This window comes from Onthophagus taurus, chromosome 2 (genome assembly GCF_036711975.1).
Source record: "Onthophagus taurus isolate NC chromosome 2, IU_Otau_3.0, whole genome shotgun sequence".
Classification (NCBI taxonomy): domain Eukaryota; kingdom Metazoa; phylum Arthropoda; class Insecta; order Coleoptera; family Scarabaeidae; genus Onthophagus; species Onthophagus taurus.
In genome coordinates, this window is record NC_091967.1 from 30191086 (window position 1) to 30206554 (window position 15469).

Below are 15469 nucleotides of genomic sequence, written 5' to 3' on the forward strand. Positions count from 1 at the left end.
ACGTTACTATTGTTACATCGCCCCTGTCTGTAGCCACCATAATATCATCCGTGATTGCCAACATTGCCGTCGTACAGCTGTATCCCCCTCGGAAGCCAGACTGAGTAAGAGGAAAAATATCATAGAGGCTAGCAAACTGCGTCAGTTGACACTGAATGACTCTCTCAAACACTTTAGCAAGAAACGGGAGGATACTGATAGGCCGCAGGTCACTAAGGGAAGGTTCCGATTTTTTAGGTATAGGTTTTACTATAGCACATTTCCAACAGTCCGGGACCATTCCCTCTAACAGACAGGAGTTAATTATATGCATGACATAAGGAATCACTGTGGGGCAACATAGCTTCAACATATGTGAACTAATACCGTCTGACCCCGCGGAGGAAGATTTAAAATTATAAATAATATCACTTATAGTGTCAAGAGTAACTGTTGAAAATTCAAAGTTTCTATCAGAAAAAGGAGTACAATTATATCGGTCGGGCCCATCCCCATCGGCAATACCGTCAACTATACCCGCAACCCCATCAATGAAAAAGTCATTCAACTCATCAACATGTTTGAGATGGGCAGGCAACTCATAATGTTTCCTCCGCTTCACGTTTAAAGATTCAAGACGACGCCAAACGCTTTTATTATTAAAGTTATTCGTGATAAATTCAAAATAAGCCCGTTTTTCGGCAATTACCGTGCGTGTAGTTAAATTTCGTAAATCTTTATAATACTCCCATGTAGCAATATTACCAGTCTGCCTGAATCTTTTTTTAGCATCATCCCGAAGTCTCATCAGTAGTCTTAGATTTTCAGTTAACCAAGGAGGTCTAACTTCAGAGAGGACACACTTTTTTATGGGGGCGTGAAGATCAAATAGAGAAGTGATTTTACTGTTAAAGTAATTCACCTTTTCATTGACTGAATTCATCCTTAATATACAATTAAAAGGTATCTGATTAAGGTCATGAGTAAATCGTTCTAAATTAATTTTAGCGATACTCCGCAAGTAACGGACAGCTGGCACGTTATGACAAACATTTACAGCAAGTTCACAAAAGACGACATCATGGTCTGAAAAAGCGCAGTCCATCACCCCCGATGAGCAAGCTAAGGAAGTATCAAATGTGATAATAAGGTCCAGAAGTGTAGCGGTTAGTGCAGTTATCCTTGTCGGACAGTCAATCAGCTGGGTTGCTTCCCACGAATCCAAAAAAGAAGATAGATGAAGTGAATCTGGGCTCCCGGGGTTGAGCAAATTAATGTTAAAGTCACCACAACAAAGAATTCGCTCAGTCAATAACAAACAATTCGCAACCGAGTCATCCAGCTCACTCAAAAATAGAGAGTAATGAATGTCATTCGGCTTGTAGGCAACTCCCACCGCTATATCACCGCCATGCAAATGTAGTAATAGCCAGAGCTGTTCAATAGTAGTAGATGAGTTGATAACAGAAAGCTTTATATTCTTTTTTACATAAAAGCATACACCACCTCCCCTAGAGCCCCGATCACATCTTATAACACGGTAACCATCAATAGCAATCAAATCATCAGCGACCAAATCCGAAAGCCAGGTTTCAGAAAGAGCTACTATGTCCACGCACGAATCAGACAGAAAATCACGCAAGTTAATGACCTTCGGCAGTAGAGATCTTATATTTAAATGAGCGAATTTTACTCTTCTTGAATTCGACATCCACAAAAGCGAATGGCAAAAACAAAACAAAAAAAAAAAAAAAAAAAGCAATTATAATAATAATAAATCACAGTTCGGTATACTTCAACGGTCTGACAAATTAAAGAAAAAGAGACAATAAATGTAATATAAAGCTAAAGCAACTATGCAAGAGAAAAAAAAGAAAAAAAAACAAACAAAATAAGTTCAAGGTAACTGAGATAATTCGTTCCACTCACTCCGTTTCCATAAAAACAAAAATGTATTTTATAGTATAATGAAATAAATTTAGATTCTAAAAAAAAAAAAAAAATGTTTACGCTTACGCAGAGCTTAGAAGACCATCCAAATCAGCGCGCGATCTAACAGCAATAGATAAGTTATTATGTTTAATAAAAATCTTTCCATCATAGGACCAAACATTTCTAACACCGAATTTATCCTTAGCTAACTTTAATAAATTGTATTTGGTAGCAGTCAAATCTTCGGATATCACTAACCTGGTACCTTTTAACTTTGACTTGGCTCTAAAGACACGTTCACGGAATCTATAACTAGTGAATTTCACTAATATAGGACGCACAACCTTGGAATTTCCTTCCTGGACAGGACCGGTCTTGCGGCCGCGAATAGTATCTTCCGACGTGGCTCCCATTCCCGATCTTCTCTGGACGGGACCAACTCGATGGCAGCGATCGATGTTTTCAGAAGAGATCTCCACACCCAATTTTTCTTTAAAAATATCGAGTAGTTTGCTCTCAACATTTTCGTTCTTCTCCTCAACGATACCGTAAACACGTACACTGGCCCGCCGTGTGTATTGCTCGATGTCGTCGAGTTTTCCACGCAAAAACTGGTTCTCTTCCTCCAACTTGACCGCGTGAGTTCTCAGGGAATCCACTTCTTTATTAATTAATTTTGCGATCCTTACGCAGAAATCCTCTTGTTCAAACATCCTTTTAACTGACTGGTTGAATAATTCTTCGATTTGACGTAGATCTTCGGCACTTAAACGCATTTTGAAGAAATAAAATCGTAATTTAACGGAGCGAGGTAAGCACGTCCTACTCAGTATGAAACATGAACCGGAATGATAATTATGATAATTACTGAACATTTCTACGTAACATATGATAATTTGAAAATTTTCGGATTCACTTCGTAATTTGAAAAGTACCCGATTTTTGAGTGCCAGCAACTTTATCAACTTTGCGATTTCCTAGCGGATTTGACCAAAATATGTCAAATAATGTCGATTGTCGGATTCCGTTACCAGTTTTTCAAAATTAGAGCTCTCTAATTCTTTGAGAGCGATTTAATGGAATTAGAAATTAAAGAGAAACAGAAATAACCTATGCGGGGAGAGCAGGGTTCCATCCAATCGGAACAGATGGTGCGTCCCAGACAGTACGTCGCGCCTTTATCTTACCTACATAAAGAAATAAGGCGCGACGTACTGTCTGGGACACACCATTTTCCGCGAAACTATATGGAACATCGAAAAAATAAAATATGCCCCACATTTAGAACACATCGGTTTACCACCAGTTCAAATTTGAAATTTTTTCGTCAAATACTTTTGAAGAAAAGAAATCGCAAAGTAGACAAAGTTGCTGGCACTCTCAAAAATCCGGTACTTTTTTCATTTAACTCGCGATAAAAAGAAAACCGTGAATCCGAAAATTTTCAAATTAAGATATGTTACGTGGAAATGTCACTGATTTCAATAAACTTTACCGCAATTTTTTCCATCGCTCGGTTACGAAGGTATCGATCTCTAAAGTGAGGGGCCTTGACTTTTTTGCACGTATAGTAGGTGACGATATACCCGTTACTTTACGGAGACTTTGTGTAATATATAATTATTCTATGACGCGTCTCTTACGTACTGATGCAAGGTCTACCGGAATCCCTTCAGACTAGACTTCAGTACGCCACGTCGAAGCCAGTCTTGAACACACAGCAGCACCATCTTTTCCAACTGAACGGAACCCCTGTCTCCCCGCATGGCTTATTGCTGTTTGTTTTTAATTTATAGCTCACGTAAATTGTTCTATAAAAATTAAAGAGACAAAACTTTGAAAAACCCATAACAGGATTCGACAAACACAATTATTTACCACATTTTGGTTAAAACCGCGTTAAAATCCAACGAGCCGTTTTCGACTATACCGCATCTTACTAAATCGCGATTTTCCGCGAAACAATATGGAATATCGAAAAAATTAAATATGCACATCATTAAGAACACATCAGGGTACCTGTTCAAATTTGAATTTTTTTCGTCACATAGTTTTTGAGAACAAAAATCGCTAAGTGGACAAAGTTGCCGGCACCATCAAAAAAAGTATACTTTTTTCATTTAACTCGCGAGTTTAGAAAAACCGCGGAGTCGAAAATTTTCAAATTCACCTATTTTACGTTGAAATGTTCAGTGAATACAACAAAGCTAACCGCAGTTTTTTTCATCGGACGGTTCTCGTTATATCGATCTTTAAACTGACGAGAATTGATTTTTCAAGTTATACCGAGATTTATTTAACTGGAGTTTATCTAGCGACTGAAGAACGGGCCCTAAATGCCATAGGGCTGAGACTTAAACAGCGGTTTCGTCGAAAGTAGATCAAATAAATGTATCGAGGTTTATGGAAGGCATTTCGAACATTTGTGAGCTATTTTTGTCAAAAATTTAAGTAATTCTATCAATAAGTGTTTTCGTTTATTTTATTTTATTATCATTGTTAATGTTTCATTGATCAGTTCTAAGCTTGGATAAAGTGTGAAGGAAGGTTCTAGGTAATAACATTTTTGTGCTCCTTTATTTGTTTGCTAAGGTAACTTGATTCGCTTAAGATATATGAATTTTTAACATCTTCTTCTAAAATTCGAGAACGGATAGAGATATCAAGATGCAGTTTTAAAGTTTTTATATAATCGCTGCAGATAACGCCCTCTAGCTTATTTGCTTTAAACCAAACGGTGTTACTGAAAATATCTTTTAAAAGAGCAAAAATATTCAAATCGGTTGAGTGGTCCAAAACGCATGAGCCGTTCCCTCCCGTATTATGACAGATATGAAAAATATCGCAAAACAAAAGCGATGCGGTTATCCAAGCTACTAAATGGTGTTGTCAAAGTTATAGCTCATCGTCTAACTTTCTGAGATAGCGAGAATTTTATGTTTCTCTATGGCAGTTACGCCCCCTAGCGGTCGAATTACGAACTTCAAAATAATTTCCAGTTGTTTCCTTGCCCACTTTGCCCATAAGGATTATTTTCCCAAATCTGTAGGCCTTACCGTTGTCGAGATAAAGCCGCTCCGTGCTCTTAACGAGACACCCGGTACTTCATAACCACCTAGTCATACTTCTTTTTTTCTTCTTTGGTTAATTTAAATGTATTAAGTACTTTAATACCTTCCTTACCAATACAATTCAGCAATATCGTTAATTTTTCTTCATCAGATTTATCACTTTTATCCGATGCCGTCAAAAAGATTTCCAAACCTTGTAGGAAATTTTTAAAGTTTTCTGACACATTTCCCATAAAAGACATCCTCATCGGTGGCTTAAACATCATGTCCGCCATGTCGTTTTTTCTGTTTTATTTCATTTCTTTTTTCTAACCTCACTTTTACTTTTTCTTTTTCCTTATTCACTAACACTTCGCAGCACAATGTGTTATTATTTTAGTATTAATGAAACCATGGAATTAGACTATAAGAAGTTTAGTTTCAACATTTTCATAAATCACTTCACACAAATCGTTACAATCAACTCAGCCACATCAATGTCTTTTAAATCTTTTAGAAGCAATGTTCATAAAATATTGCAAATTTTCATGTTTTTCAAATGGTTTTTTTATAAGTTTTGCAAATGGAACATCCTGTATATTATGTGCTGATTGAATTGCCCCTCGCGCTAATTTTTAATTTATGCTAAGTATATCATATGAGTTTTGTGATTTGGTAGGTTTTTATATTCAAAACAAAACAGATTTCGAGAAGAGATTTTATTTTGTAGTTTTCTCGTCGGCAGTGACAATCTAATCAACAAGTAAATGCGACTATTCGGGGTGTACGGTCCAGGTTTAATTAAAGAAACAACTTTTTAGAAAGCTTTTTAAAACACACCCCGAATAGTCGCATTTACTTGTTGCTCACTTGTATCGGTCGTAGAGAATTAATCTAATCTACTTTGAAACAGCACTACACGTTGTTCGCCGTGTTAACGAAATATAACACCGGATACCAGGCACGCATCGTGCACAAGACCGTAACATATGTCCAATTTTAGTAGGTTTCGTGATATTTACAATTTAAAGAAAAATGTGTAATATAATTTTTGTAATTCGCGACGGTAATGAAAGCTATTACAGTACTCAAACGGGTGCTGTAATGAGACCCCTTACAGCATCCGATTCAGTTCCCAGTTCAAGTTGGTAACATTGAGTCATTAATTTTTCTAGTTGTCAATGTGACAATTTTTTCCATGGATGTTTAAACATGTTTTTACCATCGAATAAAAGATCCACAATGATGAGGACATTGAACTCTGAGCAATTTCTCTTATTTCGGGAGGTGTACATGAAACATTTTTTTCAGGTAAATACGTTTTGTTGACTTGTTGTTCAATTCAAATTTCTATTTTCAAGTGTTACCAACTGCTACATACGTATCCCCCACATTGTCAAAATTTATTTTACTTTTGTTAAAAAAAAGGATAAAAACGCGAATTACAAAAAATAGCATAAAAACACGTTCATTAAAAAACTCGTGGCTTCGCCACTCGGTTCTCAACTTGAATTCGTGCATTTCAAGCGTGTCTTACGAAACTAGTCTTTTAATGTACTATTATTTTCCTTTTTATAAGATTAAATAAAAAAAAAATTTTTGTTCAATTTACAATCAAAAATTTGAAATATAGGTTGGTATCACCTATTGACCTTGTTTTTCTTCTTTCCAGGGGCTTTACCACGTTATTTCCTATTTATAGCATTATTGAAATAAAATACAACAAAATGGTATGATAAAAAGATTAATGTATTATCAAAGAATATGATAAAACGTATTTTGTAGGATGACATTAAAACTAAAGCTGCAGACCTAGAGGCAATTATATCAAGCGTTCTAATCTCAAATCCACGGCGGCGTCGGATGACCATCAGAGATTTAGACCGACAATTTAAGGAGTTAAATGGATATCGAATTCCGTTTAGCGAATTAGGATATTGCACTCTTGAGTCGTATTTACATTCAATACCACACCGCTTAACAGTAAGTATTTTTGTTATGGTGTTTACAACTTTGTATTTAATGGATTGTTATTTTTAGGTGAATGGTAGAGGTTATGACGCAGAGCTTTGTTTAATCGTCAGCCAAAAATCTGCTCACTTATACAGTTTAGATCGTAAACAAAGATCTTCAAAAAGACCACAAATTCAAAAATCAGTTCCGTTTGTTCAAAGGAGGCGTTCGGCCGAATTTCATTTAAGAAAAAGCCCGGATAATAATATTCAAAATGTCTCATCAACACACATACAAAATAATACCACACCAAATGTACAACATATTCCTACTTTATTGTAGCCAAGTTTACGTCGGCCTCCCAAAATATTTGAAAGTGTTCCATCAACATCACAAAATATTCAAAATCCTTCAACGGTAGAAGAAAAAATTTCCAATGGAGTTAACACAATTTCCTTAACATCTAAAGGTGCAATACCAAAAAATTACGATAACAAAAGAAAGAAGACACATCAAAATAAAGATCCACCATTACGAAATAAACGAAGCTTAAATGATGAGGTTGATAATGAAATGAATTTGACAGAAATGATGCCAGAAAAGAATTCAACAGAATCATCTGAATCTAATTTTGATGATTTAAATCAAAACACTACAACAAAATCATGCAATAATGAAATTGAAGAAAAGAAGGATGAATCGGCATTAGAAAATGAAATAAAAATTACTTTTCATAGTAAGTATTTGTTTAAGAATTAAAAAAGTGCTTTATAAAGAATTTAATTTCTGTTTTTGATTAGATTTTGGACCGGCATCTTTACACATTGTCATCGATACCGATGATAAATATTTAATACTTGAATAAAATCCCCTCCGATTTAAAAGCTGACATGTTAAGCAATAACATAATTAGAAGCAGCTCTTGCAAAGTTGTAAAGTCGATATTTTTCCTGTTAATCAAATAAGAGAGGTGTTATATGGAAACGTTTCGATAAAGCCGGAACATTATATTTTTCTTAAAGAGTTTGACTGTTATTTCACAAATAACAATGATGAATCAGATTAAATTGGTTTCAATATTAAATAAATTAATAAGAATATTTAATTTAGTTTTAAGTTGTGTTAATACAAAATATTTTTTTGTGTTTGAGTAAGACTATAAGTATTCTTTTAATCGTTAAATGTCTGTTATGAATGACTTTTTATTTTGTTATGTGACAAACTGAATATTATGGTACTCCAATTGACGCTCAAGGATTTGTTTTTCCCACATCGACTACCCCCCAAAAATTAGTAGTAGCTATTTTTATTTCTTAATTCATTTAATCATTTGTGTTAAAAAAAGTGTTGTTTTTGTTTGCGTTATTGATTTATTTGATAGGGATACATTTTTTAGTTTGTTACAGTTTGTCATTAGACTTAACCTTTATTTCTTTCTTATATTTAAGTATTAATATTAATTTCTTTATAATGTGTTCTTATTATTTATTATTATACCTATGTATAAGATAATCTGTGACTCATGGAATAATTTTAAATATATCACAACAAAAATTAAGTCCTTATAGAGTATATAATAAAGCAAAACAAGTATACCATATTAAAATTATGACATGAGTCACAAAAACACGTTTCATTATACTTTATTAGTTCTTTTTCTGTGCAATACAGTTTTTTGAATAAATCTATCTTTTCTTTTTTCCATTCAATAATTAAATCGTTCAGATTGCTCTGTGGACTTTCTGCTGACTCGGCTACACTTCTTAGTCGAGTTAAAGTACAGCTACTTTATATCCTGGTTGTTTCTACGTGCTTTTTTTCTTCCTTATATATGAATATTAAAAAAATATCGAACACTCAATACGTGTTTATTTCATTGTAAGTGTTAGAAATATTATTTAATATTAATTGGTGACCCCGATCAAACACACAACGAAAAACTTCATAAAAAGAAGAAGCGCTGTACCATATTATACCAGCCCTTGCTACATCGTACCGGCCCAACTCAAACCTTACTATGCAGTAACGGAAGAATCCCAACCTTTGGTACGCCATACGACTCCGACCCTTGCGACACAGTACCAGCTCAGAACTTCGAAGTCAAAATTTATATCAACGGACAACAGAAAACAATTGAAAATCCTCACTTGTGTTTTTAACCTTTTTGAAACTCATAGGAAAGCTAATCTGAGTGAGTACATATTCCTGAGTGTTTCCTTTCCGAAATAGCATGCCAGTAAAAAGTAAAAAATATCTTTATAAATTTCTCTTAAAATAACCTAATTAGTAATCCATTAATTCTTTTCTAAATTTCTTTAAAAATGAAAAATGTAGATTGTGGCGATCCTCAAACAATTGAGTATTTGACCCGCATTAAATTACCTCTTTTTGGACAAGTAGACCAAAGTTTTGTTTGGTTCAGTCAGATTGAAGCACAATTTGATCTTTCTCGAATTTCGAATGACAAAACAAAATACAACTTAGTGGTGACCCATCTACCTCTCGACATTATTTCCACGGTTAATAATAATAATAAACCATTTATTGATATTCAATTACAAAATCAAATGAACATAATCAAAGAAATAAACTTAATTTAATATAAGAAGAAACAAATATAAAAAGAAACTTAATATAAGTAAATAATTATAAGTAAATGAATATCAAAATGGACACCACAGCAAGCTAGTTTTATAGGTGCTAATTAAAAAATAAAAATATATATATATATAATTATTTTTCCAAAATAAACTTAAATATCACCAGTTATTATTCCATTCTCTTTCGATCACATAATCTTATTGGTCAGTGCCACCGCCAACCCTGGCACCTAATGAGGTAAGATAGTTTAGTGGCTAATAGGAAGGTTGTTGAGAACTGATCCAATGATATAGGAAAAACAATGTTTAAAAGTTTGAGTTCGATGTTTGGGAATACGAATTAAGTTTTTACGCCTCAAATTCAAATGATGAACATCGGTTCTATACGTAATCCTTTCATAGAGGTAAGGTGGCTTATAATTCGAAACAATAGACATCATTCGACAAGCAACATGAAGTTTACGCCGGTCCGGCATATTCAACCAATTTGCACTAGCCAGCTTATAAAATATTCTTTTATGACGGCGTATACCATAAATGTACCTGAGACAGGACTTCTGGACCCTTTCTATTCTCTGCACATCATCAAACAAGGCCCATAAACAAGATCACAATAATTAAATGATGAAAGAACCAAAGAATCACACAGAATCAACTTAGCATCTTTATTCAACAAATGTCTATTGGGCTAAAGCATTTTTAATTTGCCGTATGATCGTCTAACCAAGGTATTAACGTGATCGGTGAAACGTAAATCACTGTCAACCTCAAGACCCAAAATTTTCAAGAATTTCATGTTTGTACCACTTATCTTGATCATCATATTGTCACTATTATTGAATGACTTCCGAACTTTTGCATTACCAAACATTGTAGCCGAAGATTTATTCGGATTCAAACTTAATGAATGCGATTCAGACAGATTAACTAGACGATCAAGGTCATTGTTTATAAGCTTAAGAGCGTCTTGGGCCTCTTGTAAAGGAAATGAGTGATAGATAAGTGTATCATCCGCGTATAGATGGTATTTACAAGTCGATAAACAATCAGGTTAAGAGGAAGTATATATCGAAAACAAATGCGGCCCAAGAATCGAACCCTGTGGCATACCAGAAGCAACACCTCCATGCTCCGACATACATTCAGTGATCCTCGCCCTTTGTGTTCTACCCTTTAAGTAACTTTCAATTAATTTAACAGAATTATTATTAAATCCGACGTAATGAAGAACAGCAGTCATCATCCTATGGTTAACGGTATCGAATGCTTTACTATGATCTGAAGTTACTAGTATAGTAACAAGCCCTAAATCAGACGCTTTATGTATGTCATCAATGACACTTGTAAGTGCAGTTTCGCAAGAGTAACCATTGCGAAATCCTGGTTAGAGATATAATCAATGACCGACCAGCTAATTGATAGATTGTGACTCAGCGAGGAGAAACGGTTAAAAGAACTTTTATCTAATACTCAAATGGGAAACCAAAAGCCATCCTAGTTTTATCGAGATGTGCTATCAACTGTCGGTGGATTTGCTTTTCAGAAACATTTTGCATAAAATTTTGGCACGTTGTGGTGAAATCTTTAAAAGCTTTTAAAATATTGTCATGACTACAGGTTGATAGATTTGAAATTTGAGGCTTGTTAATCTCATCTAACATCAAAGATGATCGAGAAATAGGGAAAGTATTGATGGAATCCCAAATCTTGTCTGCAATTGTTAACAGCTCAGATAATTCCTCCTTGCCAGAAGCAAGAAGCGCAATGGAAATGCTGCTAGGTAGTCGACTTCGCCAAAGTTTAACAATTAAATCTTGGCTGACTACTTGAGAACCACCGACAGTTGATAGCATATCTCGATAAAACTAGGATGGCTTTTGGTTTCCCATTTGAGTATTAGATAAAAGTTCTTTTAACCGTTTCTCCTCGCTGAGTGACAATCTATCAATTAGACATTGTTTAAGGTAATTATATGAGTCTTGAGCTGGTTGCTCATTGATTATATCTGCAACCGTGGAAATAATGTCGAGAGGTAGGTTTTGTCATTCGAAATTCGAGAAAGATCAAATTGTGCTTCAATCTGACTGAACCAAACAAAACTTTCGTCTACTTGTCCAAAAAGAGGTAATTTAATGCGGGTCAAATACTCAATTGTTTGAGGATCGCCACAATCTGCATTTTCCATTTCTAAAGAAATTTAGAAAAGAATTAATGGATTACTAATTACGTTATTTTAAGAGAAATTTATAAAGATATTTTTTACTTTTTACTGGCATGCTATTTCGGAATGGAAACACTCAGGAATATGTACTCACTCAGATTAGTAGATTAAACTCATAGGAAAGAGTTTCAAAAAGGTTTAAAATTCAAGTGAGGCTTTTCAATTGTTTTCTGTTGTCCGTTGATATAAATCTAAACTTCGAAGTTCTGGGGTGGTACTGTGTCGCAAGGGTCGGAGTCGTATGGCGTACCAAAGATTGGGATTCTTATGTTACTGCAAAGTAAGGTTTGGGTTGGGCCGATACTATGTAGCAAGGGCTGGTATAATATGGTACAGCGCTTCTTCTTTTTATGAAGTTTTTCGTTGTGTGTTTGATCGGGGTCACCAATTAATTTTAAATAATATTTCTAACTCTTACATTGAAATAAACACGTATTGAGTTTTCGACGTTTTTTAATAGTCATATACAGGGTCATCCACGACGACCGTTCATTAGAACTTTACAGGGTTCTAGCCAAAACAAAAATTTGAAAATTCAGATTTAAGTATTATTAATTGCGTTCTCTTCCACTAAAATATTTTCAGATTTCTAGCACTTCCGGTATGAACTTTAGTTACAGTAATAATTATATTTCAATGATGACGTGATATTGTTCGAGACCACCATCTTTAACTTTACTTTTAATAAGAAGAATAGTAGAAAGACCGGATGTCGCCACCTACTTTATTTTTTTAAATGGAACACCCTATATATTTTTACATATTTGGATTTGTCTGTTTTCAAGGTTTATGAATAACTTTACTTTTTGCAATTTGATTCGGCCGTTCTCGAGTTATTCGAATTTTTCTAGAAAAATCTGCTCCAGCAGACATTTCTTAGAAAAATCAGAGAACACTCGATTTTTGGGATATCAATTTAGGATTCAGAACATGTTTAAGCAACATGATGGAGTATGTTTTGGTGCCGAATACAGCCGTCTAGAACGTTTGGTCACTTTACTACGGCACGTTACCTTTTCGAAATTTGGAAATACCATAACTTAATTTTTTTAAATGGCATCCCCCATATTTTATTGCTTAGTCGTCTTGGGTGTCTCATTTTACATCTTTTATATCCCATATGTCCTATACCTAACATTTATAGTTTGGAAGATAATTAGGGTTTTTGAAAAATGCACACATCATATCGATATTTAACCTAGTGTGCCATGAATACCTAGTGTGACCTAGCGTATAACCATATGAACTGGCCTTTTGAAAATTTGTAGACTTTTGATGTTTGATGCCAGCTTTTTAGTAAAATATTTTCAGGCTCCGGGTACTTGCGGTTACACCGGAAGAGGTGACAATTTTCATTAATTACTTTTTTTATTTTATTTTTTATTTTCGTTAATTATTGAATGGAAGAAAGAAAAGACAGATTTATTCAAAAAACTGTATTGCACAGAAAAAGAACTAATAGAGTACAATGAAACGTGTTTTTGTGACTCATGTCATAATTTTAATATGGTATACTTGCTTTACTTTATTATATACTCTATAAGGACTTAATTTTTGTTGTAGTATATTTAAAATTATTCCATGAGCCGCAGATTATCTTAAATATAGGTATAATAATAAATAATAAGAACACATCATAAAGAAATTAATATTAATACTTAAATATAAGAAAGAAATAAAGGTTAAGTCTAATGACAAACTGTAAAAAGTAACTAAAAAATGTATCCCTATCAAATAAATCAATAACGCAAACAAAAACAATACTTTTTTTAACAAAAATGATTAAATGAATGAAGAAATAAAAATAACTACTGCTAATTTTTGGGGGGTAGTCGATGTGGGAAAAACAAATCCTTGAGCGTCAGTTGGAGCACCATAATATTCAGTTTGTCACATAACAAAATAAAAAGTCATTCATAACAAACATTTAACGATTAAAAGAATACTTATAGTCTTACTTAAACACAAAAAAATATTTTATTTTAATACAACTTAAAACTAAATTAAATATTCTGATGAATGTATTTAATATTGAAACCGAATTAATCTGATTCATCATTGTTATTTGTAAAATAACAGTCAAACTCTTTAAGAAAAATATAATGTTATATAAAGCCCTAAACACCTCTCTTATTTGATTAACAGGAAAAATATCGACTTTATTACAGCTGCTTGTAATTATGTTATTGCTTAACATGCCAGCTTTTAAGTCGGAGGGGATTTTATTCAAGTATTTAATATTTATCATCGGTATCGATGACAATGTGTAAAGATGCCGGTCCAAAATCTAATCAAAAACAAAAATTAAATTCTTTATAAAGCACTTTTTTAATTCTTAAACAAATACTTACTATGAAAAGTAATTTTTATTTCATTTTCTAATGCCGAGTCATCGTTCTTTTCTTCAATTTCATTATTGCATGCTTTTGTTGTGGTGTTTTGATTTAAATCATCAAAATTAGATTCAGATGATTCTGTTGAATTCTTTTCTGGCATCATTTCTGTCAAATTTATTTCATTATCATTTAAACTTCGTTTATTTCGTAATGGTGGACCTTTTTTATCCTTTTCAGTTCCATGTTCAAGTTTTAAATTTAAGTCTTTATCATAAATTTGAAGATTTGCACCTACTAAAGGTTTAAAAGCAAAAATTGTTTTTAAAGCTAAACAAAAATGATTAATCGATTTGTAACCATAATCGCTATAATTCAAGTCCTGCTTAAATTTCTTTTTATATAATTCTGTTAATTTCCTACTATGTACACCTTCGGGATAATTACGAATTAATTCTTTTAATCGATTCTGAATGTAATATGGCACATTCTTCTTTAATGTTGTAGAGTTGTTTTTGTTATCGTAATTTTTTGGTATTGCACCTTTAGATGTTAAGGCAATTGGGTTAACTCCGTTGGAAATTTTTTCTTCTACCGTTGAAGGATTTTGAATATTTTGTGATGTTGATGGAACACTTTCAAATATTTTGTGAGGCCGACGTAGACTAGGATATGATAAAGTAGGAATATGTTGTACATTTGGTGTGGTATTATTTTGTACTGTTGATGAGACATTTTCAATATTATTATCCGGGCTTTTTCTTAAATGAAATTCTTCCGAACGCCTCCTTTGAACAAACGGAACTGATTTTTGTTCCGTTTGTGGTCTTTTTGGAGATCTTTGTTTACGATCTAAACTGTATAAGTGGGCAGATTTTTGACTGACGATTAAACAAAGCTCTGCATCATAACCTCTACCATTCACCTAAAAATAACAATCCAGTAAATACAAAGTTGAAACACCATAATACAAATACTTACTATTAAACGGTGTGGTATTGAATGTAAATACGACTCAAGAGTGCAATATCCTAATTCATTAAACGGAATTCGATATCCATTTAACTCCTTAAATTGTCGGTCTAAATCTCTGATGGTCATCCGACGCCGCCGTGGATTTGAGATTAGAACGCTTGATATAATTGCCTCTAGCTCTACAGCTTTACTTTTAATATCATCCTACAAAATACGTTTTATTATATTCTTGGATAATACATTAATATTTTTATCATACCATTTTGTTGTATTTTATTTCAATAATGCTATAAATAGGAAATAACGTGGTAAAGCCCCTGGAAAGAAGAAAAACAAGGTCAATAGGTGATACCAACTATATTTCAAATTTTTGGTTGTAAATTGAACAAAAATATTTTTGTCCACGACTACCTAATAATATGTACC

The 15469-nt window shown here is 33.4% G+C and overlaps 1 protein-coding gene and 1 long non-coding RNA gene across 2 annotated transcripts in view; one reads left to right on the top strand and one right to left on the bottom strand.

Annotated features, from left to right (window-relative positions):
- LOC139429122 (uncharacterized) overlaps positions 1-15469 on the top strand; it is a 228155-nt gene that overhangs the window by 136255 nt on the left and 76431 nt on the right. The gene's annotated exons all lie outside the window — the stretch shown is intronic.
- LOC139432764 (tudor domain-containing protein 7B-like) lies at positions 13834-15229 on the bottom strand. The gene is made up of 3 exons (XM_071201529.1): positions 15050-15229; positions 14087-14993; positions 13834-14022 (listed from the first exon to the last, which is right to left on the bottom strand). The coding sequence occupies exons 1-3, from the start codon at positions 15167-15169 to the stop codon at positions 13970-13972; spliced, it is 1080 nt and encodes a 359-aa protein (XP_071057630.1). The 5' UTR covers positions 15170-15229; the 3' UTR covers positions 13834-13969.

Excerpts from the sequence above, each read along its gene's own strand:
- LOC139432764 (XM_071201529.1), bottom strand. The coding sequence starts at position 15,169 with ATGACCATCAGAGATTTAGACCGACAATTTAAGGAGTTAAATGGATAT. Across the intron at positions 14,994-15,049 it reads CAATACCACACCGTTTAATA|GTGAATGGTAGAGGTTATGA; the intron begins GTAAGTATTTGT and ends TGTTATTTTTAG. Across the intron at positions 14,023-14,086 it reads AATAAAAATTACTTTTCATA|ATTTTGGACCGGCATCTTTA; the intron begins GTAAGTATTTGT and ends GTTTTTGATTAG.